At 41.8% G+C, this 26,458-nt stretch overlaps 1 protein-coding gene across 8 annotated transcripts in view; it reads right to left on the bottom strand.

The window, feature by feature from the left end:
• The window catches only part of LOC138751311 (F-actin-uncapping protein LRRC16A-like), a 378,511-nt gene that overhangs the window by 117,857 nt on the left and 234,196 nt on the right, over positions 1–26,458 (bottom strand). For all 8 annotated transcript variants that reach the window (XM_069913446.1, XM_069913453.1, XM_069913448.1 and 5 more), the window contains 5 exons: positions 26,088–26,157; positions 22,366–22,447; positions 15,035–15,134; positions 7,296–7,350; positions 924–1,096 (listed from right to left, as the gene is read on the bottom strand). In XM_069913446.1, coding sequence (XP_069769547.1) covers positions 924–1,096; positions 7,296–7,350; positions 15,035–15,134; positions 22,366–22,447; positions 26,088–26,157 — 480 coding nt within the window. The remainder of the gene's footprint in view (positions 1–923; positions 1,097–7,295; positions 7,351–15,034; positions 15,135–22,365; positions 22,448–26,087; positions 26,158–26,458) is intronic.

The following is a 26,458-nucleotide window of genomic DNA, read 5'->3' as shown; positions in this document are numbered from 1 at the left end:
CAGTAAAAGAAAAAGAAATTTGGGAAAAGTGGTAGCAGGGTGGAGACTTCAGTCTAGGAGGGAGAGTCGCGTCTGGAGAGGAGTAACAAAAAAAAAATGGTGCTAAAGGGAGGGGTTGTTCCTCCTCGAGAGATTCCACCAGCTTTTTTTGTGCGCTTTCAGGGTTCTACATATACATCACCGTTGGGCAGGAACATTGTAATTTTTCTTAAAGGGGAAGGATCACTATTATTTAAAGAATCAAAGTGGTTTTACAGTTAAAATATTGTTTTAAAGAAGAAGATGGATAGAACTTTAAAATTTATTAGTTTTAATGTTAATGGAATTAACGGGAGAGTGAAGAGAAAATGGTCTTGGCATAAAAAAAATTAACAGCAGATGTTGTAGCGGGCTGAGTGGCCACGTAGCACAGTAGGCCAAACTGTTGCCAATGCAGCTGGCATACTGGGGAGTTGGGTACTCATCTACAAGATGGCATGGGGCTCCCGTCGTCTTTACTTTAAGACACGCGCCCTTCAAGTGAGTTGCAGGCATGGGGTGATGTCACTTCCGGTCCCAGGTGTCCGGGCCGGAAGGGATTTAAAAGGGGAGGCAAATTTGAATAAAGAGTCTTTGCTGACTAACCACTGTGGCTGGTGAATTCATACAGTAGCTCTACTGGAGTAGGTGACCCTGACTGCAAGATTCAGCCGAAGCTTGAATCCACAGTCAATGTGGACTCTAGCAGAAGCTGCTGCCACAGCTGAAGTTAACGCTGTAGACGTTCACCTGCCCTCTTTCTGGGCCCACCAGCCTCGAATGTGGCTGAACCAGGCTGAGACCCAGTTCCGCCTTTGTGGAATAACAGCTCAAGACACGTCGTCATGGAACTGGACGCCGTTGCAACAGCTAAAGTAAGTGAATTTGCAGTCTCAAAATGTTACCTGAGCTTCGTGTTAATCTGCAGTGCTTTCCCAAGCATCTTCGCACCGATATCTCCCATTCCATTCCCACTAATATCCACCTTGGTTAACGAAGAATTGCTTCCCAAAGCATTAATTATTATTGTTAATTCAGTCTTAAGCTTCGAATCAGCAAGGGATAGAGATTCTAGGGGCTGCAAAGAATGAAAGAAAATTTATTAGCTTGAAATTAAACTTTTGCTTTAAAAATTTTGAAAATATGTTATCCAAAAAGCAATTTTTTTCCAGCCAATTTCATTGTTTCTTTGCAATTAACCACAAAGCCTGGGATCAATAATACAGAACAAATTCTAAACCATTCAGTTCCTGGCCACTCTGCAGTTATAGAGAAATCTCCCATTAGTGCTCTGTACAGATGATGTAACTGCATGAAAAAAGATACAGATGAATCAATATTTTCCCACTTTCTGATGGGAGATCTTTTTGAAGCTATAAATACTCCACATTTCTGCATGGATACGAAAGCTACTACTTCTGCTACAGTCCTTTGGGGACGATGCTGATCTGTTTCCATTCCAGTTTTGTATGTTCTGAGATGGCTGGTGATGCCAAAGTGCAAAACCACAGACTCTTCCCCACTGAGGGAATTCTGCCCCCCCCCCCACAAAAAAAAGACTTTATTCTCAATAAATTATTTACCAAAAAGGAAACAGCTCAATGTCTTTTCATGACCATAGTGTCAATCATATCTATACATTCCCATCAATGTACATTGTTACATTTGTGCTCTAAATACCCCATTACCATCCCTGTGGTACCTTGTCACTTCTCTCCCTCTGTTGTTTGAGGGACTTTCCCTCGGTCTCAGCCCCTTAATGCAGGACTCAGAGTGGTTCTCAACCTTTTTCTTTCCAATCACATACCACTTTAAGTAATCCCTATGCCATCAATGCTCTGTGATTAGTAAGGGATTGCTTAAGTTGGTATGTGAGTGGGAGGGAAGGTTGAGAATCACTGCTCTAGACCCAACTGTTACTGAAATATTTTGCTTGAGAAAAATTGCCACTGACCCATTTCCTTCGGAGTTATGAAACCGTGCACTTAACTAGTCAATTAGGTATGATTAAAACAGTGGTTTCCAAACATTTTCCACCCACATACCATCTTACGCAATCCCTTACTAATCAAAGAGCACTGATGGCATAGGAAATACTTAAAGTGGTATGTAAGTGGAAAGAAAAAGGTGGAGAACCACTGGTCTAGAGTGCAAACCTTCCCTACAGTGCCCTCGCATTGGCTGCACGAAGCCTCTGTGCATCCCCTAGCATGCACTCTTGCAGCCTGGAGTGTGCCAGTCGGCAGCATTCCATCACTGGCATTTCAATGTGCTGATAGACCAGCAGGCTTTGAGCAGACCAAAGTGCATCTTTCACCAAGTTGATGGCCTTCCAGCAGTTTTGGATGTCTGACTGTGTGTGTGTTCCCGAGAACAGTCCATGGATGGTTATTTTGTGGGTACGTTCCTTCCACTATTTATGTTGGGTTTTTGCACACTCCCTGTTTGGGACTCAATGACTCCTTCTTTAATACTGAGCCGTCATGGGCCAGGGGTTCCTTATACCCAAGGATGTCAGAAAATCTTTGTCTCGTTCTGCCTGATGATCACTGCCATTCCACAGTTTGGAGTCTGGTGCTTGGCATGCCAATGCCATAACCTGTCCAACAAAACCAAATGTAAACATCCCACTCCCTCTGTGATTCCCTCATTCACTCATCCCTTCCCATCAATTTCCCCCTTTGTATCTACCTCTGTGATGGCAAGAAATGCCATACATGGTCACGCCTCCTCCCTCACCACCATTTGAGGCCACAAGCAGTTCTTCCACATGAACTAACACTTCACTTGTGAATCTGCAGGACTCATCTACTGCATTTGGTGCTCCTAATTCGGCCTCTTCTATATCAGAGAGACTGAATGCAGACTGGGAGATAGTTTTATTAAGCTCCTTCATCCAGTCTGCTGCAATAAGGGAGAATCTCTCAGTAATCAATTCTACACCTATTCCCACACTGATATGTCTATCCATGACGTCATGCCCTACTAAACTTTGGCTACTCGCAAATTGGAGGAACCACACCAAATATTCTGCTGGCACTCTCCAACATTAATCTCCAGTTTCCATTAAACCCCTCCTCTAAGTATCTCTTTTTCCCTATCCCTTTCCTCCAGCTCTCCACCCCTTCCCTCTCCATTCACCACCTCCCCCACTCACCTCTCAGATTTTTCTTCTCTGCTCTCCCACCCATATCCACCTTTGACCTCTTGCCTGATGGACCATGCTCCTCCTCATCTTTTTATTCTGCTTTCTGGTCATATCTGGATGAAGTGGTCAGGCTTGTAAAGTTGATTATATATCTTTGCAACTGACGATCAAGGAGCTCTGGGTCATGGAAACATACAGCAGTCACAGGTCCTTCAGCCCAATTCATCCATGCCAGCCAATGTACAACAGTTAGTCCCTATGGCCTGTGCTTGGCCCTTGTCCCTCTACACTTTTCCAACTCATGCATTTGTCTAAATGTCATGGCTTCCTCTGGTAGCTCGTTCTACATACCCAACACCTTGTAGGTGGAAAAAATTGCCCTCTCACTTTTAACCTAAGCTCTCTTTTTAGGCCCCCTACCCTGAGATAAAGGTGGACCATACACCTTATTGAAGCCCCTCATGATTTTGTTCACCTCTGTTAGGTCACCCACAGTGAAAAGCATCCTAGCCTATTGTTAGACTGCTTTGTTCGAGAATGAGTGAGTCAGACACCAGACTGAGTCGAAATCAAGGTTCTTTATTACCGGATTGTAACACTTGCAACTAACAGTGTTAGTTGGAGAAGGCGCATTCTCCCGATATCAGCAAGTGGTGTTTTTTTTATACCTCAGGACACGCACTTAGTAAATTATCATACCATTACATTGTCCAATGAATAAGCTGTTGCTACCCTTCTCTGTTAGTCTGCTGCACATCATCTTGTTATTGCCATACTTATCTTGAGCGTACAAGGTCACACCTGCATCCTGTTACTCTTTAGTACTGGGTGACTCCTTCTCCGGTCCCAACTCATGATGTTTTTACCTTACACTATTCCAGCCTCTTCTTATAACTCAGGCCCTCCAGAGCAAGGTAATATCCCTGTGAGTCTAAAAATGTTTATTATCATCTGACTGTATATACAACCAGACAAACCACAATGCTCACTCATACCATATATAAAATAAATAAATATGTATTTATATATATATATATATATATATATATAAAATATATTATATAAATATATATATAATATATATATATACAAGGACTGCTTAAAGAAATCTCTTGGTGCCTGCCACATTGACCACCGCCAGTGGGCTGATATCGCCTCAAACCGTGCATCTTGGCGCCTCACAGTTCGGCGGGCAGCAACCTCCTTTGAAGAAGACCGCAGAGCCCACCTCACTGACAAAAGGCAAAGGAGGAAAAACCCAACACCCAACCCCAACCCACCAATTTTCCCCTGCAACCGCTGCAACCGTGTCTGCCTGTCCCGCATCGGACTTGTCAGCCACAAACGAGCCTGCAGCTGACGTGGACATTTACCCCCTCTATAAATCTTCGTCCGCGAAGCCAAGCCAAGCAGATATATGTATATATATAAAATATTTACTCATTTCATTTATAAGAGACCAGTCATCAGTCTCACTGCCTGTGGGAAGAAGCTACTTCCCAGCTTGGTAGTCCTGATCTTGATGCTCTTGTAACTTCTTCCTTATGTTAGAAGCTCATCAATACTGTATGATGTATGGAAAGGGTCCTCAATAATTCTTTGAGCTCTATTTAAGCAACGGTCACAGCAAATGTAGTCAATAGAGGAAAGGGAGAGCACCCTTTCCAGTTTAATGGCAACCGTCCTATAGTTGGGCAAACAGAACCGCACACAGGTATGGTTTCACGAGTGATGTACTTTTTCTAGTGTGGTTCAAAATACTGTGCCTCTAATCATTGACACTTGACACAATGGAAAGTTATGGTAAGATGCACACTCATTTCTCCAGGTGGGGTGCTTCTCACCGTCCGAACCACTAGCAACAGACATGCCCCAAAATGCTTGAACAAAATACTGATGCTATATTTAATAGTGTTGTTAAATCAATGTGCTGCAGGTAATTTCAAAATTACAGCAGCACGCTAAGGATACAAAAGGGAAATCAAGCTAAACATTCCATAAATATTCAACACAGAGTCCCTCATTGTAAACACTAGGCCATTTCACGTTGGGCCTCTGCCTTGAGACCAGCAACAGAGCGGATGGAAAAATGGGAACTTACTTTTCAGGCAGCAGCCCTAAAAGGCTGTTATAATGTCCCATTCATATCCAGAGGCACTACGTAGCGCCCTCCGGATCCAATGGAGGTGGAGCTACTAGTGCCGTAGCGCCACCCGTCATAAATATGCAGCAGAGCAATGGCCGTCTTCCCTACCCATAATCCCCCCACACACCTGGAACTGCCTGGGGGATTATGGGTAGGGAAGACGGCCATTGTTCTGCCTAGTTTTCAGTCACAGAGAGTGGCCCCAAAGACTGAAACGGCCCAGTGTGGCTGTCCCAGCCCGTACCGACTGCCCCCTGACGGCTCCCACTGCCCCACCAGCCCCCGCTGCCCCAACTACACTGAGCGCTCCCGCTGCCCCCGACTTGGAGGGAGAGGAGTGAGTGAGGAAATGGGTCGTGGGGTGACGGCATCATCAGCTCGCCTCTAAACAGGCACTTAGCGCGGCTGTACATTCAGGTTGATCAGCGGAGGGCTGCGCTGCGGAGATTATCCCTCTCAGAGATGGGTTAGATAATGTGGTTTGGAGACTGCCCCTGCACATTCAGAAAGGTAGGTGATTATGCGTTTTGGCGGAGTTTCTCTGCCTTTACATCTCAACTTTTGGGCGATCTGAAATGGCCTACTGTTGGACTCAACCCAATTCACTTCATGAAAACTGTGCATTACAAAGATAGCAGCATTGAAAATACTTCTCTTGCTAGGATTGAAACAAAAACTGAAAATCGATGTCACAGTGTAAAACTGTTTTTTCCATTGGTGAATCAGATATCCACTTAACTCGACAGCAATCAATTTATGTTAACACACCATATTTCTCTGAAATGTCAAGTCTCATTTAAATTTTAAACTTCACTCCAGGTTCCACATCAAAACTAAAAGAACTCCAATTATCACGGCTCTTTTCATGGCTTTATAATTAAATCTTGCCCTCTCTCAATCTTCTTGTATTCAAGTTCCAGAATTGCTTTGCCACATTTTTCTGATGCATTTAAAAACATTCTAAATGTGCACTTACTATTTCATTAAAATAGTGCATTCACATATTTAATCATATTCCCCAGATGATCTTGAACTGAGAGGAATGGAATTCATTGACATCGGTTCTTCTCTTTCTGCCTTGGTGCTCAAGGTTCACATTCTTATGTCGCCCAATTAATCAACAACTCCCATGCATTCGAAGAGTGGGAGGAAATTGGAGCGCCTGGAGGAAACCCACGCAGACACAGGGAGAACATACAAACTCTTTACAGACAGCGCTGGATTCGAACCTGAGTCGCTGGTGCATTAATAGCGCTGCCCTAACTGCTATGCTAACTGTGCAGCCCAAACAAAATTCTGTGCTTTGTTCCAGAGGGTGGGTGATGTGCGGTTCAACAATTATTGCCATGGACAACCAATAGTTCACAAAGTGAACAGAATGTGCTTGAGAGTAAAATATTATATTTTTTTTATGTTCTGGTTATTTTGGAAACAACTGAGGAATGACAAAAAAATAAAATAGCCATCAAGAACTAAGATACATAACCTTTGAGAATCCAATGGTAACCACTAATAAATGCCAGATCACTTTTAGCCCGTACAATCTGATTAATCAAGTTTAAAAAAGAACTTCTTTCGGCAAAAGCAATAGGTTATCTTTGTATCTTTACAGTTTGTGGATTGCACTGACATGAAGCAAAGTTAGTCGTACATTAATGGTGTACATCCAAGCCAGTCAACAGGAGAGATCTCCTTCCTTGAACATCAACAGTGAACCAGATTGATTTTTGCTACACACTTGTGAGGTCAAAGTACCACCTCAGAGATTTTTAATGAATTGTTCCCAGTAGTCCAGACCTATCAATGTCTCTTTTGTAATTTAGTCCCATTTCTATTGAAAGTGCACTCACCTGATATGTCAATATAGATCCTCTCTGGCCTTCTATACATTTCTAGAATTGTGTCTTTTTTATAAATTAGTTTATTATGCCTCTGGAACTCATTTGCCAGACTAAGTGAAAAATCTGTACTTTCAAAGCTTACCGATTCTTCATCCTGAATCATTTGTACGATATTATCGAGCACAGGTCCAAGATTCCTGTAAAACAAAAATTCTTACGTGAAGAATTACAGGCTGAGAGGTAAACAACCAGCATCGATCTCAATGTTGTCCCTGTTCCTTCCGCTGAGGGAATCGACCATTGAGGGTCTCAGAGAAGCCAAAGGGAAGGGAATAATGACCTTTATTGCAACGAATTACAGTTTGTAAGTCAAGATGTTCTGATGGATCATCTAGGGCCCTAGTGAGAATATATCTGGAGTTTGTCTCTATATTAAAAAATCCACAAGGTTGATTTCTACAATGAAGGGGTGGATTTAGAAAGGCTGAACATTTCGGGCAATAGTCATTGCAGTTTACTGAAATATAAAAGATTCTGAAGTGGATTGATAGATGAATGCTGAGATGTTTGCCTTAGTGGCAATATGCAAAAGCAGTGGCTGTTGTTTCAGAGCAAATTAATGTCCAGACAATGCAAGATTAAGGTGGAGTTTCTTACGAGCCTTTGGAATTCTATAATTATTATTTTTTTTTAATTTAAATTTAGACATACAGCACAGTTACAGGCCATTTCAGCCATGTCGCCCAATTTACACTCCATTAACCTACACCCCCGGTATGTTTTGAACAGTGGGAGGAAACCGGAGCCCCTGGAGAAAACCCACACAAACAAAAAGTGAAGGTACAAACTCCCTACAGACAGCTTGGGACTTGAACCCCAGCCTGGTCCCGATTGCTGGTGTTGTAAAGGCTTTATGCTAACTGCTATGCCAACCATGCTACCCTTGAACAGAATTGTAGAGATGCAGTCATGGCAGATATTGACAGACACATTGCAAGGGAGTCATGAAGCACAGATAGAGAGAGAACAAAGTGGTGTTGAAACCAAGAGTGAATGAGACACATTCTCATTTAAAGGCCACTAAGCTCAAGGGATGACTCCTCCTTATAATGATTGTGGAAGATGTCAGAGCTTTCTCCAATCATATCCTTAACAAACCTTGTAGATTCACTGACTGACATCAAAGAGGCACAGTAAAAGCACAAGAATGCTCGAGGAACTCAGCAGATCTCCCAGCGTCCATAGATATATAAAGATATACAGGTATAACCAATGTTTAGAACAGGCAGGTGCCTGAATTAAAAGGCTGGGGAGAAGGGAAGAACGGGCTTGGGGAGGAGCACAGACCAACAGACAAGAGATAATTGGACATGGGTAAGAGAGGAGTGGAAAGGAGAGAATTGATTGGGGAGTGGCGTGGCTCTGTGAATGCAGAGCTGGAGGGTAAGAATAGAGAGTGAAAGGGAAATAGAGAAAAAGGGATGGGGAAGGGGAGAGAGATGAAGGGGCAGGCTTAACAGAAACCAGAGAAGTTGATGTTAACATCATCTGGTTGGAGCATGCCCAGACAGAATACAAGGTGTTATTCCTCCAATTTGTGAGTTGTCTCATTCTGGCAGTGCATAGACCATGGACAGATGTGCCAGCATGGGAATGGGTTGGGGAATTGAAAAGGGTTGCTACTTGGAGATACCTGTTATTGCAGTGGACAGAGATAAAGTGTTGAAAGAAGCGATCTCCCAGTCTGCAGCCAGTCTCCAATGTGGAGGAGACCACAACAGGAGCACCTGATGCAGTATCTGCAGACTTGCAAGTGAAGTGGTGCTTTACTCAGGAGGATTGTCTGTGGCCCTGACTGGTGGTGAGGAAAGCAGAGTGGGACTTACTGCGGTCACAGGGATAGATGCCAAGGGGGTGAATGGTGGGGAGAGAGGAGTGGTGGTCATGGTGGGTGCAGTCCCTGCAGAAGGTGAAGAGGAGAAGAGCAAGGAAGATGTGTCTGGTAGTGGGATCAAGTAGTAGGTGAGGTAAATAGTAGAGAATGACATGGAGAATGTGGAGGCTAGTGGGGTGGTAAGCGAGGACAACACATCATCATCCTTGAGGACACGAGGGCACAATTTCAGGATAAAAGGGTGTTAATTTAAAACAGTTGTGGAAAGATTGTAGTTAGAGGGTCATTGGTCTGTGGAAAATGTTGCCACAGGTGGCTGTGGAAGTGAGGTCATTAGGTGTATTTAAGGCAGATTGACTTGTATTTGATTAGTCAGGGTATCAAAGGTTATGAGGAGAAAGTCGGGGAGTGGGGCTGAGTGGGTGGATGGATCAGCTCATGATAAGAATGACGGAGTTAGACTTGATGTGCCAATGGGCCTACTTCTGCTCCTTTATGTTGTGCTCTGCTTAGATCTCTCTATCTGAGACACTGAATGCAGACTGGGAGTTCACTTCATTCAAAACCTTAGCTCTTTCCCACCACAATAGTAGGGATATCCCAGTGGCAACCAATTTCAAATCCCCGTCCCATTCCCATGCTCACATATCCATCCATGGTCTCATGCACTGCCGGACTGAGACCATCAGGAAATTGGAGGAACACCACCTCATCTTCTGTCTGGGCACCTTCCAACTGGATGGCATTAACATCAACTTCTCCAGTTTTCATTATTTCCCCCCCCCCCCATTCCCAGCTCATCTCTCCTTTTCCCCTATCTCCTTTTCTCTAGCTCAGTCTCACTCTCTTTCCCCTTCTCTCTGCCTCCTTTTCTCCAGCTCTGCATTCACAGAGCCATCCCCTCCCCTGATCAATTCTCACCTCTCCTCTCCTGTCCTCCAAGCCATGTCCTATTATTACCTTTTTCCTGTTGGCCTGTGCTCTTGCTCCTGCCCTTCCTTCCCAGCCTTTTTATTCAAGTGCCCACCTGCTTTTTGCTCCTACCTTGAAGGAGGGCTCAGGCCAGACACAGATTTTGAATGGATGCTGCGGGACCTGCTGAGTTCCTCCTGCAATTGTGTTTTTACTACCATTGTGGCATCTACAGGCTTTCGTGTTTCATCTCAAAGAGGAGCAGGGGAGGTGCTTCATTTCACCCTCTCTGGCTTCCAGAACACTGAGCTATTTTTGCTTCATTTGTCATCAATAAATTTGGTAAAGATGAGGAATTAGTTAGTAATCACACCTCTCCGAATGCACTGTCTTTTTCATTTTGCTGAGGGTGCATTGAACTAAGTTCATAACATGTGAATTGATACTATTATTAAGTGAAAGTAAATACTATTCATTGCCTGATTGTGACAAAACATAACTTTATATACTATATTAAATGGCAGAACGATTGGCATTGCGGTTAGCGCAACCCCTTTACAGCGCCAGTGATTGTGACCTGGGTTCGAATCCCTTGTTGTCTGTAAGAAGTTTGTTCGTTCTCTCCGTGTATGCATGGGTTTTCCCTGGGGGGCTACAATTTCCTACCACCACGAAGCATACCAGGGTTGTAGGTTAATTGGGTGTAAATTGGGTGGCACGGACTCGTGGGCCGAAATGACCTCTTACCGTGCTGTATGTCTAAATAGAAACATACAAAATTATGAAAGGTGAAGACAGAGAAGTTATTTCCACTGACAGATGAGACTAGAACTGGGGAGCATAGCCTCAGGATTTGAGGGATTAGGTTTCAGATGGAGTTGAAGACAAACAAGTTTTCCCAGGAAGAACTGAATTCTCTGCCTAAGGAAGCAGTAGATGCTACCCATTAATGTATGACACAATTCACAGATTCTTGCATTGTTCGGGAATTCAGCCTTATGATGAGCAGGTGGGTGGAGAATGTTATGCACATTTCACTAGTAGGTGCTAATTGAAATGATATCATGAAATGAATAGACCATTGTTTGGAAGAGAAGACAAACTGGCTGTTTGCAAGTACCTACAGAGTACTCACAGAAAAGGCACTCCTGGGTTTTGTTTATCTAAGACAATAGATGGGAGCACAAGGATAACTCCTGTTGTTTGCTGAAGAAGATGGGGGTTTTTGCAAGTGAGAGAGTCACATGGGCTTTCTAGCAGTCTCAGTTGGGGAGAGAGAGAGAGAGGGAGAGTGTGTGACACTGAAAGCAGCTGAACAGTGCAAGCCAGGAAGCTTGTTGAATCAGAAAGCTCTAGAGAGGAGGATAGCTGGAAGTGCTATCTGTCTGATGTTTCTCTTAGAATAAGGGGAACAGAAGGGAACTCTGTGGTAGCCTAAAAGGAAGAGGTTATCATCTGGAGAACCCTGATGGGCAAGTTTCATCAGTGAGACATTGAGGTGACTAATGGTGTGTAGTGCACGTCGAAAGAACCAAAGACTTGTTGATCCAAACCAAGGCTTTTATTAACTAAAAGACTGGAGCATATCACAAGTAGGTCGACCAGTCCAGAATAACCTGGTCTGGCTAGGAGCAATCCTGCCAGTAGGTGTGGCTACACTCTCAGCCAATCACAGTCATCCTACACTACCATCTGTACATATGTACATATACACATTGGTGATAGAATCTGTACTATCACATGGTGGTACCTCAGTTGTGGAAATCCTGGAACAACAAATATCTCTCTTCAAACCAAACAAGAATCTTTCTGAGCAGTAAACATTTACCTTTCGAGCACCAAAGCCTGGTGAACTTTATACATGTTAAATTCTGTGCACAGTATAAGAATTACCTGCAACCAGAGAACTTGGAAGAATGAAAAGTGAGATTGAACTGTAGATCAAAGAACTTTTCTTAAATTTACACACACATTACATACACGTGCGCTTAGAATTAGAAGGGGGTTAATTTGGGTTAGTTAAGTAAATAGGGATAAGTTACAGTTTGATTCTATTTTCATGTTTAAAGTTAATTAAAAATAACTTTTGTTTAAATAACCATTTGTTGTGGTGAATATCTATTGCTGCTGGATTTTGGGGTCCTTTGGACTCGTAACACAATTAAATACTAGAGCAAATTCTGACAGGGAAGGCAAGCAGCCAGAAGTTGTGGTGCACGTTGGTACCAATAGTGAAAATTTGGAGTGGATGAGATGCTACAAAATGAAGATAGGGGATTATGATGCAAATTAAAAAAGAACTCAATGGCAGTCATCTCTGGATTATTACCAGTTCGAGGAGGAGGATATGACACATGAATATGTGGCTGAGCAGATGGTCCAAGAGGGAGGGCTTTAGATTCATAAATTATTGGAATCTCTTTTGGGGCAGAGGTGACCTGCATAGGAGAGATGAGGTACACATAAACCAGAGAAGGAGCAATATACTGGCAGGAGGTTTGTGTGGTTCACCCAGGAGATTTAAAACAAGACTGGCAAGGGACTGGAATCCAAGTTGGAGGGAGAGAGAATGAGATTAGTCATGCATATGTGCAATGTATATATCCACCAAAATTCTTATTTGCTGCAGCCAAACAGGACTTTGTAAGAAAATAAGCAATTCCAATAGTGTATATTATATTACCACACGTTGGAGATAATAAAGATGACATTCAGTTACAGCAAAGCACAAAGCACAATAGTGCAGGCAATCCTTTTCGTGGCATCATAGTTTATAATTAGGATAATATCGAGAGGTTCAAGAGCCTGATAGCCATTGAAAAAAAATGGTTCTTGAACCTAGAAGTCCTGGACGCCAGGTTTCTGTACCCACCATCATAAGGTAGCGTCATAAGATATCATCAACAACAATGTTGAGTCGCCCCACAGAGAAGAGGTAGAAATTCTTGTGGTATGGTGTGAGAATAGCAACCTGAGTCTCAATGTGAACAAGGCAAAGGAGATAATCATGGACTTCAGGAGGACCAAGAATGACGACCCTCCACTACACATCAAGAACTGTGGTGGAGAGCAGCAAGTTCCTTGGAATTCATCAACCTGTGACCTATCGTGACACAAAACATCTCCTCACTTGCCAGGAAGACACAACAGTGACTGTACTTCCTGAGATGACTGAAGCGGGCAAGGCTACTGTGCATCATCATGTCAGTCCTCTATAGAAACTCTATTGAGAATGTTCTGGCCAACTGCATCAGAGTGGTATGGTTGCTGCAGAGAAATGGATCAGAGGCAAATTCACAGGACCATAAGAGTGCCAGAGAGGATCACTGGAGTCTCCCCCCCCCCCCCCCACCCCATCGATATGATCCATCAGGAAGAGGGTGCGCAAAACTGTTGAGGACCCCTTCCATCCCACACAGCTGTTCCTGTCGGAACGAGATACATGATCATTAGAGCCAGAACCACCAGGCTGAGGAACAGCTTTTTCCCCACAGGCAGTGAGCAGGCTGAATGACCAAAGGAACTGCTCACACCAATCATCCGTGTCTCTACTATTTACAGAACAATATTAATTTATGTATATTTGAATACTTGTCCTACATATGTATTGTGTGTATGTGGTGGTGTGTCTGTGTGTTTTGCACTGAGGACAGGAGAATGCAGAGATGTCAATAAATAAACGTCTTGACTTGATGTAGCAGTGGAAAGCGGGGTGACGAGGGTCCTTTATGATATTGGCTATCTTCTTGGGGCAATGTCTCTCATAGATGTCTGCAAAGATGGGAGGTCAGAGCCAGTGATGGGCCCAGCTACATTTGTTACCTTCTCCAGCCTTCTATGTTCCTGGGCTCTTGAATTACCAAACCATGCCACAATGCAACCAGTCAGTATACTTTCCACAGTGCATCTATAGAGGTTTGATAGAGGATTTGAAAACATGCCAAATATCCTCAGACTTCTTAGGAAGGCTAGGTATTGGTGTGCTTTCTTTATGGCTGTCTTAATTTGCTAGCTCCAGAAGAGGTCTTCTAATACATACATTCCCAGGAACTAGATGGTAAGAACCTCTTCACTTCTATCCTATCAATACATACAAGTGCATGATCCCTCAAGAGTCCCCCTCCCAAAATCAACCAAGCTCTTGGTCTTGGTGAATTTGAGAGCAAGATTGTCATCCTGGCACCACCCAACCAGATTCCCGATCTCTATCCTGTAATCTGACTAATTGTTTCCAGTTATTTGGCCAACAACAGTTGTATCTTCAGCAAATTTATTGATTGCATTGTCCAAGCAGTCACGAGCATAAAGGGAGAACATGGGACTAAGTATGTAACCTTGGGGTGCCCCTGTGTGGATGGTTAGCAAGGAGGTAATGTTACTGATCTGCAACAATTGAGGTCTGATTGTGGATGAGGAAGTCGAGGATCAAGCTGCAGAGAGATGTACAGGGTCCCAGATCCTTGAGTTTGATTAGGTTTTGCTGGTATGATGATTGATGGTTGAACATTGAGCTGTGGTCAATAAAGATACAGGTGTTCTTGTGGTGCAGGTGATCCAATGCAGAGTGGAGAGCTCATGAGATGGCTTATGCCATTAACCTGTTGTAACGACAGATGAACTGAAGTGGGTAGAGGTCCTTCGTGACACAAGAGTTGCTTTGCTCCATAATCAAATATGGATAAATTTAGCTAGCTTTCCCAGAGAAAAATTAAGCTGGTCATGTGATTCATGCACGATTACTGCAGTGGGCCACAGCATTCATTGCTAGTCATACCAAATTAATTTACTTGAAATCAACAGAACGAACACTTGAGTTGCTTTCCCGGATGGCATGGTTAGCGCAGCAGTTAACATAATGCTATAACAGTAGCAGCAACCCAGGTTCGAATTTGCACTATCTGTATGGAGTTTGTACTTTCTCCCCGTGTCTACGTGGGTTTCTTCTGGGTGCTCTGGTTTCCTCCCACATTCCAAAAATGTATGGGGTTTGTAGGTTAATTGATGTATTTTGGCTGCCTGGGCTTGCGGGCCAGAAGGACCTGTTACTATCCTGTATGTCTAAAAAAATTACTTACTTGGACTTTATGTTGTTGAAGTTTTTACCCAAGGCTAGGTGACGAATTGATCTGTTCTTGCTCATCCATACGACAAGTGTGGCAAGATCAGAATCCAAACCTAACAAAGCAAGATTATGCAATGTAAACATCAAGATGCTTAACTGTAAAGATGAACAACTTCATTTCCAGTGTGAGTACAACATGGAAAAATCACCAGCTATCCAATCTACAGTTATGTACGTGCTTGGAAGGAAATGCACCATTGGCTGTGTGTGGGTGGGAGGCAGGTCAAATGTAACAGTGCTATTAATTTATTGCATGGCTTTACAGAAAGGGCTCGAACAGTGGCCCTGTACAAGGGAAGCAGGACGTTGTAGTTACTGCAGCTGATGAGTTGTAGCAGGAGAGGGACTTGCACTGGTGCTGCCAAAGGATAGCAGCTACGCTGCCTCTGGATGAGGGTAGGCTTGTCTGTGCTGCTCTGCAATCCTCCAATTATCCCAAAGCCCTTCTAGCCAAATAAATACATTCTTGTCTTGTGGCCACTACTCTTAAGTATTGGAGCCAGGATTAGGTATCAGAGTTGGGATTCAACAGGGTGCTGAGGGCAAGATGGCCTCAGGTGCTGAAGGCTTCCTGATCATATCAGAGGTTTGGATCTGGAGCTCAGGTTGCTGATCAATCAAACAGGGGTCTGTGCTGCTGCAGAGGCTATGGGAGCACTGAAGCTGAATTCACAGACCCTCAGTGCCTCTTAAAGGACTCTTTTACTTCTCTTTCTCTCATAAGGGACACTGGACAATACTCATGGTGACACTTCTCTTCCTTACAGCAGGCAAAAGTTAAAGGATATTATTACATAACAACAAAAGGAACCTTGAACCCATTTGGATTGAAAAAGGATTGGGGGGGGACGGGGACGACTACTACTGTACTACTACAATAAACTTGAACTTGAAAAATAAATCTGCTATTCCTTTGTAAATGTGCCCTGATATGCTTGAGCCATCTTGCATGCAGCTAGTCAGTATTACTGCTTTAAAGTGGAACAGCAAAACCATTTAAACAGAGCTTCCAATTCAATAAAAATGTATTTATAGCTTATTTCTGCTAGTCATAAAGCAACATCTTCTTGGGTCACGAGTGCTCACCCTGTTAATATTCTGCAGAAGTCCCAGTGCAACAAAAAAATATCATCTGCACAAATAAAGTTGTGATATATCTGGCCCCAATACCTCCTGAATGTCTAAGGACAGGATGGCGAATGTCAGACTGTTCAATGATCTGTAAAGGAGAAGCATGGAGACTCTCACTGTGATGGAGACCACAGAACCTGCTGCCTCTATTAGTTAAAGCCAGCAGGCTTGGTATATGGTCTGTTTCTTAATTGTACCTTTAAAATTCATTAGTCAATGGGAACATGGCAAAAGACTGGATGATTTCAGCCCAATCTGTGCCTCATTTATACAAAGCTTTCCTAGGCCAGTGGGAGAAAAGCTAGAATTAAGTGACAATTCAAAATTGCACTGAAATTTAACATTTAATTCAGCTTCAGAATCAGAGTAGCTGAGAATGCAATCTGCATCATCCTTCTAATGAGTTAATTTTCAGTCATGTAACTTTTGAAAGAATTTTCAGAATGTTTTCTCCAGATTTGTCAACTCACAAACTATCACGAAAAATAAGGCAGCAATTATTAAATGAATGCTAAATTATGGGAAGTCAGGCAAATGTTTTTGCTCAAAAATAAACTACAATTGCTAATCGTGGTATGGGTTATCTCTATGAATGATTTAAAGTGATGGCACATCTTTGAGCAACAGCTAGTTTATATACTCCAAAATGAATAGCAGATGGAACAAAAGGATTCCAGGACCAATTTGCATGGGGAACTTGAGTTGTTACAAAAATAATTAGAATAATAACCTTAGATTATCAGACAAGACACATATGGTATAAGGCTCTGTTGGCAAAAGATAAAAACATGCAATATGGTTATATTGGTGGAAATATTTAAGGTAGAGATAGATAAATACAGTGCAACTTTGATTATCCAAAATGGTGGGGATTGGGCCTTTGTCGGATATACTGTTTTTTCCAGAGAACTGGTCAATTTTTTTAAAAACTGCCCAGTGACAACAGCAAATCACTTGTATCAATGTTTAAACAACAAGTAACTGGGGAAGGCTTTTTAAGCATTAAAATGTTTAATTCACTCCAAAAATATGCTGGTCACTGCTGATCCCCGACACAACCCCAATGCCGCCGCTGTTCACGAAGACCTCCCAACTGCCACCGCCGATCCCTGACACGTCTCCACCACTGCCACCAATCACCCACACAACCCCAACTACCGTCGCCAATCCCAAACATGTCCCCAACTACCCCCGCTGATCCCCGACACATCCCCAACTACCCCCGCTGATCCCTGACACGTCCCCAACTACCCCTCCTGATCCCCAACACATCCCCAACTAGCCCCGCTGATCCCCGACACATCCCCAACTACCGCTGCCGATCCCCGACACAACCCCAATGCTGCCGCTGTTCACCAAGACCTCCCAACTGCCACCACCGATTCCTGACATGTCTCCACCACTGCCACCAATCACCGACACGACCCCAACTATCGCCGCCGCTCCCTAACATGTCCCCAACTACCCCCACTGATACCCAACACGTCCCCAACTACCGCTGCTGATCCCCGACACGTCCCCAACTACTGCCGCCGATCCCCAACATGTCCCCAACACTGCCACCGATATGTCCCCAACTACCGTCGCTGATCCCCAATCATCACATTAGAATTTGCTTGTCCAAGTAATAAAGACACATCTACAATAAAAGCTGTATCTTCAACATTTGGAGCATAAACATCAAGCAGAGTCCAAGTTTTAATAATCTTCCTCCATTTTTCTCTTCTTTCTGTAACTGAAATGGTAAATTCTTATGCACCAGAATTGCCACTCCTTTCACCTTTGAATTAAATGAAGAATAGAAAACTTGTCCAACCCATTCCCGTTTAAGTTTCAAATGTTCCTTATCTGTTAAATGAGTTTCCTGCAAAAAAGCCACATCAACTTTTCATTTTTTTAAGTAAGCAAGTACTTTCTTATGCTTAATAGGATTATTTAAACCCTGAACATTTAAGAGAGGCAAACTTAAGTTTAGACATTACTTACAATAACACAAAGAAAAAGAGAAGGAGAAAAAAAAAGAAAAGAAAAAAAGGGAAAAAAAAAAGAAAAGAAAAAAAGGGAAAAAAAAAAGAAAACACCCCCTCCCCTTATCCCCTCCTAAAACTACAAAAAGAGAAAGAAAAAAAAATTTAAAGATAATAATAAAAAAAAACTTCACTCCTTAATCCAAAAATTGATTAAAAAAAACAGGTAAGAGGTTGCAACCACCTCCTCCTGTCTCAACCGCTCAATGCGGTAACTCCCACAAGGTATTGGGTGTGAGATAACTCACACGTAGCTGATGACTTCTGGAAAATGATGCCCGCTCAGCTCCCTCTCCCAACTCCCGTTTCACATTAAACTATCATCATTATCTGAAATCTTCTCAGAATTTTTTTTTTTTTTTTTTTTAAATCAACTTTATCACTCCGACCACCATTGTTTCCATTTCTTCTTGGAATTCGGTTCCCATCTTGCGTCTCCACTCTCCTTGGAGACCGTGGTGGACTACGTCTTTCCTGAAATTGCGTAATTGGCAACAATTGAGCAAAGTCCATAGCTTCCTTAGGATTATCAAAAAATTTTGGTTGATAGCCATCTTGAAAAATCTTCAATACTGCAGGGTATCTAAATGTTGCTTTATATCCTTTTTTCCCACAACACTTCTTTCACAGGATTAAATTCATGTCGTTGAGACATAACTTCTTGACTCAAATCCGGATTAAAAAAAACACGATTGTTCTGAACCAACAAGGGAGATCTTCTTTGTTGTACATTTCTTATAGCCACACGCAAAATTGTCTCTCTATCATAATAATTTAAACAACGATCCAGAACAGGTCTTGGATTTTGTCCTGGAAAAAGCTTTCTTCTCAAAGCTCTATGGGCACGTTCCAATATTAAGCCTTCCGGAAACTTATCTTGTCCTAACACTTGTGGAATCCATTCAGTGAAAAATTTTCTTGGATCTGATCCTTCCATATCTTCTGGCAAACCAACAATTTTTATATTATTCCGTCTAGATTGATTCTCCAAATAGTCAACCTTTTTCACTAAATTTTTATTCTGAATTTGTAAAGTTTCAATTGTTTTATTTACATCTTGTATTTGATCTCGTACCTCGACTATGCCTTGGTCACAAACATCAAGTCTTTCGCTCGTTTCAAGCTTAAAAGCTCCATAATCAACCATCTGTTGAGTATTAATGTCCACCAAAGTATTAAGCTTAGTATTAACTTGAACTAAAGCCTTACCTATTTCTTTTATTGTAGAGGATAACTTGGATTCAAGATTCTTAATAAGCATATCTACTGGAATAGATTCAGGCACAGTAGGATCCTGCTGTCTCTGTATAGCCAAAGAGTCTTCTATTCCTTCCCTTGATTTAACTGCTTTTCTTACCTCCTCAGCAGTATCTGGAGGCTGATGGCCAGGGTTATCCTTAACCCATATTATGTCAAATGCCTTCATTACATCGATGTCTGTTGAAGTCTTCATTACTGGTGGTGCATTTCGCAGCGCCACCGCTACATCAATCGGTAAACGTCTTTTCAGAGTTGGGTCTTCAGCTGGCAGCGTTCCAGCTGTTCTAGCTGTCAAAGATTCACTGACACCGCTCACAGCGGGCGTTGATTCACGTGCACGCGCCTGGCTAGCCCTTTGTTCCAAGGGCTGCTGGGCGCATCTTTAAAGAGCCCTACCGACAAAGAGCAGAGCTCCGTTGCCGAATCTTGTACCTCTCTTCCTGGATCCATCCCACGCTGAGTCCTGGCTTCTTGTATACAGGTAGGCTCAGATAACCTCGGGAAATGCAGTTTCTTAACGATCTGTTGCTGTTTTTTTTTTACTTCTTTTCAGCAGTTGTACCATTAGAAACTGATTCAACACCTCTAACTATTTCTAGGCTTTTAAAAAGTTTTAACGGGCACTTATAGACAAAACAATAACAAAGAGTCAGGAGAGGACTGGAAGGCACGTCTGTTCCTTACGCCATCTTGCCACGCCCCCCACCGCCGCTGATCCCCGACGCGTCCTCAACTACCCCCACTGATCCCCGACACGTCCCCAACTACCCCTGCTGATCCCCAACACGTCCTCAACTACCTCCGTTGATCCTCGACACGTCCTCAACTACTCCCGCTGATCCCTGACACGTCCCCACCGCTGTCACCGATCAATGGAGAGGCTTCCCAGGCTCACTGGTGATCTCCTGTCTCCCGAGTCCCGACCCCCAAATCTCCCTCTGAGCCTACCGTACACACAAACACTGGGAAGTCTGATTGATGTGTGCAGTAGTAGGCTGAGGGGAGGGCTTGGCATTGGGAGCTTATTATGCCAAGATGGAAGCGAAAGGAAGAGAGGGAAGGAAGGGGAGAAGAGAGAGGGAAGGAACACCATTGAGCCCGAGGTCCCACTCCTGCTTGGAAACCCAAGGTCCTGCTCCTGCCTGGGAGGCCTTTCTCCTTGATGACGCTAGGACAAGGGATTCTTCCGACCACTTGCGGCTGGGAGACAGTGGCACGCAGCCTGAGAGGGAGAGTTGGAGAGAAAAGTCACTAGGGGTACGTAAAGAAGAGAGGGGAGGGAGTTACCTGAAACAAGGACCTTCATCATTCTAATTTCATGTTGAGTGAATCTTTTTACAACCTGTGAAGTCAGTTAGGCTCCAAAAAAAATTTGGATAAATGAAGAGTTTTGATTGTTTTGAATATCTTCTTTTATCTGTAATTTAGAATTTTTTTGGATAAATGAGGATTTCAGTAATCCCATTTCGGATAATCGGAGTTGTACTATTCTTGAAAAGTAAAGGAACTGAGATTTCTGAGGAAATGGCACAGGAGTTAAAGCCAACATGGAACAGCCACCACCATATTGAAATAGTGGGTCAAACGGGAGGCCTGGTGACCTTTACCTGCTCCTATTTTAGAACAGCATAGCCCAAGCACTTCAACCCATGATGTTGTGCTGACATGTCAACCTCGAGAGATGTTGGATTGGGACCCCAAGGTCCCTCTGTTCTTCCACACTGTTAAGTATCTGACCATCAACCACGTATTCTTCCTTTACGTTCATCCTTCCAAATTACATCATGTCACACTTTTCCGAATTGAACTCCATCTGCCACTTTTCCACCCAACTCTGAATCCTGTCCATATCCTGTTGTAACCTTCCTTGTGCTTAACTGATTCTTGGTACAGCATCCATTGGCCATGCAAGCAAAGAACTGCTGGAGCATTGTGCCTCAAAATAAAAACTCACACCTACCAAACTCATGAACCAGCTCTTCAACTCAGAAAAAGAGAGAAAAGAATGTACGTTTGGTAGTACATGAGATTTCCGTTGTAATATAACCAATATTAGAAAGTCTTCTCAGCAATAGCAACAATTATCCAGTTAATTCCATTGTTCATTCAAATGAGGGGTTTTCAATTCAATATTTTAAGGAGGAACTTCAAACAATATTGCACCCTCTTCTATAACAATATCCCACAAAGCAATAAAAATTCACTGCAGATTCTGGAAACAAAATAGCAAAATCCTGGAAGTGCAGCGTCCAGGTAGCGCCTATGGAAGCAGAGTTAACATTTCAATCAATGCCTTGTAGTCAGAATGTATAGCAGAGTCCAACATGCTGCATTTTCCACCAAGAGTCGAATTGAGTTTGTGCAATTACATGCAGGAGAGATCACTGAGCTGGAAAATATTCTCGATTGAAAAGAAATCCCCAAAAGAGCACTTTTAATGTACGTAATTAAACGAAGAGTATTGTCAGTCACTTGTAACTATGTTTCTTCGACCTTCTCCTCAAAAAGCTGAAGAAATATTTCTTTTTTATTTAAAGATCAGTGTGGTGATCACTTTAACCTTTTTTTATTCCATCATGACCAAACACATCATAGACAATACAATAAATAGAACAAATTGCAAAAAGGCTATTTTGTTAATGAGGATGTCATTTTAATGTTCAACTGCAAATTCAACTTGATGTTATAAACTTGAAGTATTGGCTAAAATGACTAATTTCTTCCTCCCCCCCTCCCCCTATTGATTTTGAATTAATTCCATTGAGATGTCTTTATGGAAGGATGTAGTTACTTGCTCATTGATTTTTCCCATGGTATATTAAACACAGGATGAGATTCAATGTAAAAATCAGACAGTCCTTCTCACCGTTGTCTGAAATATCCAGTTTTGAGATGTTATGGACTTCTGCAATGCAACCTTCCAGAATCTGAGCTCCACCTGATCTTAGCTGTGGACGTGAAAATTTGAAATTACATTATCTGAAATAAAATGGGATTTACATGAAAAGATTTCAGCAATTTCAAATACAAATACTTTGCTGTTCAACAAAGGGGCAGTAAATAAAATCCTTTGGCAGAAAGTTTTTGTCATTAGCCTTCATTTTTTGAAAGATGCTTTCCTGGTCGTGATGCAAGACCAAATGGGTATTATAAATGAACTGGTCATTTCTACTACAGTTAACATGTTCAAGATTACTGTGATTCACCAATTTGAACCAAGCTTTCTATAACAGCGATTAAGTAACCAGGCATTAATAAAGAACTCTTGAAATAAGAATTGGATAACCCCCATTCATTTCTTCCAAGCAAGTACATTAGCTACATTTTTTAAGCGGTGAGGCACATTTTTCCTTCTTTCAAAACTCATGACAAGACAGTCTCCTCCCTTTCTTATGTCTGAAAATTTAAAAAGGACATCCAATTATCCAAATTAAGCAGTAATGTTTGAGTTTCATGTGGAATTATTTCATGATTTGAATTCAGAACTTTGAGCTCAGCTGGATTAAATCAAATTCAATGCAAAAGCAGCAGAAAGCAGTATTAAAGAAAAGGGGCAACAAAAAAAGTGGCTAATAAAGACCGAAGAATCAAAAGGCTTCCTAAAATATTATTGGTCATGAAGAATATGAACATCTAGATGGTAATGTCCAACCTCCATTACTTGATAAATTCCATACTGGCCACGAGTTATTTATTTCAATCATTTAAAAAAAAAAATTTCCTGAGGTTCGCAATCAAAAGAAACTATGGGTCACATTGAGATTTAACTGCTCCTTCAACAGCGTCAGTCGTTGGGGGTTTGTTTCTAATCCGAGATCCTATTTCTTCTTGGTTTCTGTTAGATGCTCAATGGCATCTGAAAACATCAAAAATAAAAAATATAAATAACAGAATTCGGCTGCATCCAATTATTATTGAAGAAGTTTATTTCTTTAACTTCAATTCCTAGCAATCAGCTGTGAAGAAAGTTTGCCAATTTTCAAAGTATCAAGACAAAATACTGAAAAAAATGACTTGAATTACTTATAATTGATAACGATAACTAAATCACTACATTTCTTATGAAAATTTTGTCAACATCTTCCCCTCGATATACAGCATGCACAACAGGAATGCCAAAATAGTATTCAAAGAACAGTGGTTTGAATTGCAGTATCTGATACACCAAAAGATTGAGCCTTTTTTTCTTGAAGCAGGAAGTGTTTGATCAAATGAAACATGCCCATCACATTATAGAAAGTACTGCTTGAGCAAAAATATTATTTTCGTCAAGTGGTTCAAAAGAAATCCTGACAGACAGACAAGGAAGCCATTTTACTGGATCAACAAAGGTTAAAAAGCAGGGAGGCTACTTACACAGTGACCAAGCTAAGGAAAGCAGTAGAGGGGAAAAGAATGGAAAATATCAGTGCAGAGCGGGAGTCAGCAAAAGCATCACAGCATCCTTGACTTCTGCATCCTTGACATTAGCCTTTCAAAACTGCTCAAACAAATGACGCTGAAAAAAACCTAAATATACGACATTCTTTTATCAAAATATTACTGCAGGAATGAGAACCTTTATATTTATCAATATTTAGAAGGTAACTATCCAATTAGCTAATAAACATTTTCATTTTCTTGGAGACATGGGTTTTAAGGGAATACAGAGAAAAGCCAATTCTCAATTTTTACTGCTGAATTCATGTGATCTATTAAATGAGATCGTGCACTGCAAATCAAGAGCTTTGGAACTTTTTGCAAACAAAGAGACGTGGGAATGACTCAGCAGGTTAGGCAGCGACCAGGAGGAGAAATGGACAGTCAACATTTCAGGAATTATGGTTCAAGGATTGCGACAGACTATGTTATATTTTATATTGTATATAGATACATTTTAAAGGAGATAAAGTGTGGGGTTTTTTTTAGTGTAGGTCACAAACAAATACAAACACTTCAAAACAGATCTCATTTAAAATGCCAGAGCTTGGCTCAAGCCAGACAGTCCAGGCTCTGAGTGCCTTTGCAAAAACTTTGAAGGATGCCTATAGGCTTCAGAAGTAGGTGTTAATTGGACATGCTGTGGAGTAGTGGATTATTGTTTTGGAAAGCAAGAGGTGAACAGACTCAGAAGACTGGCTCTGGTGCCGCAGTCTGAGTGCAGTTTGCTGTCTTAAGAGGGTCTGAGAGAGAGAGAGAGAATTCATTTCTACAGTTCAGCAGCAGGGACTGGAACATGACAAGCTGGCAAGCTTGTGGAAAAACCCCAGTTTGAAGACAGGTTGTGAGTTCTTAGTTCAGCCTGTTCAAAGATCTTGTGGTCTATACAAGAGGAGATGGCTGCCTGTATAATGTTTCACATGAAATAAGGGAAACAAAAATGAACTCTGTGGTGACCTGAAAGAAATAGGTTATCATCTGGAAAACCCTGATGGGCAAGTTTCTTTGGCAAGACACTGAAGTGGCTGATTGAAAGGAATCAGTTTGTGTCCAACGAGCAACAAATCGCTCTCTGAAAACCGACAAGAACCTTCCTGAGCAGTAACCATTTACCTTTCAAGCACCAAAGCCTGGTGAAATTCATAAATGTTAAATTCTGTGCACAGTATAAGAATTGCCTGACAACAGTGAACTTGAAGGAATGAGAAGTGAGATTGGACTGTGAATTAAAGAACTTTTCTGAACCTACATGCACATTACATACATGTGTGCTTAGAATTAGAAGGGGGTTAAGTTAGATTAAGTTAAGTAAATAGCGATAAGTTAAAGTTTGATCCTGTTTTCATGTTTAAAGATAATTAAAAGTAACTTTTGTTTAAGTAACCATTTGTCTTGGTGAATTTCTATTACTGCTGGGTTTTGGGATCCTCTGGGCCCATAACAGGATATATGATCATATTTTCTGCTGAAGTTATTAATGGGTGAAACATACCATAAGGTAATTAACTAACTGCAAATGAAAATTAAAAGAAAACCGCAAGTGCAGGTAATCTGAAATAAGAATAAAAAGTGCTAAAATAACTCAACTCTGATAGAAAGAGAAGCAGTTCACGCATCTGGTCCAGAAACTTTAATGAATTCTCATGAAACTTTCTCTTTCCACAGGAGCTGCCAAACCTCTCGACATTTCCAGCAGTTCCAGCTTTTACTTAGCAACAGTAATGACTGGACAAAATCTGTTCCTTGCATAGTATAGACATCAGCTAAGCAGAATCACTTTTCATGAATTTTGCTGAACTAATTCATGAGAGATGACTAAGAAATTACAGTGGACTTCAGTATCCCCAAGTTCAGAGAAACAATGATCAGAGACAAAGTTTCCAGATTCAATTGTTACACAGGCACTGAAAGATACTCTGATTGGGATGAGATCTAATGCCCACTGGAGCCATCAAACCTGATGGCAGCCCTTGAAAAGACACATGTATGAATCTTTGGTTTATTATGCCCAAAAGGCAACAAAGTCTAAATATTAAATGCACAGAAATTTGAAATCAAGAAAATAATTAGAATGGTGGTAGTCTTAACAAAAATGTTAAAGTGTAGCCTTCAGTGGTGAAATACAAATCAAGTTGGACTAACTCAACAAACAAAACGATTCCTCCTTACCTCACAATTGCTAAGGTCAAGAGAGACTTCCTTCAGATGAGGATTGCAAGACAGGCCAAGTAAAAGTGCTCTGCAAAGAATGAGATCCATTTAAATTAACTGGATGCCCACCTCAATAGAGTTGAAGAAAAAGCAAAAAACCTATTTGCTCTACAGACAATTGTGCTGCCATAGTCAGTTCCACTGAAGTGGCAGAATTGAATTTCAGAAACTAATTTGTACTTGATCCTATGGTATTTCTACTGGGTTATATTAAGAAATTGAGTTTGGCATTAAAACTAAATAAGTCTCAAATTGCCTTTTTGAGTGGCATTAGCTGTGGCTAGAAAATGTTTGGCAATTACTTGGAAAAATGAAATTGATTTGAGTAT

Source organism: Narcine bancroftii, chromosome 1 (assembly GCF_036971445.1).
Source record: "Narcine bancroftii isolate sNarBan1 chromosome 1, sNarBan1.hap1, whole genome shotgun sequence".
In the NCBI taxonomy this organism is placed as follows: domain Eukaryota; kingdom Metazoa; phylum Chordata; class Chondrichthyes; order Torpediniformes; family Narcinidae; genus Narcine; species Narcine bancroftii.
The sequence above is the reverse complement of the archived record's forward strand: the minus strand, read 5'-3'. Positions and strand labels throughout refer to the sequence as shown.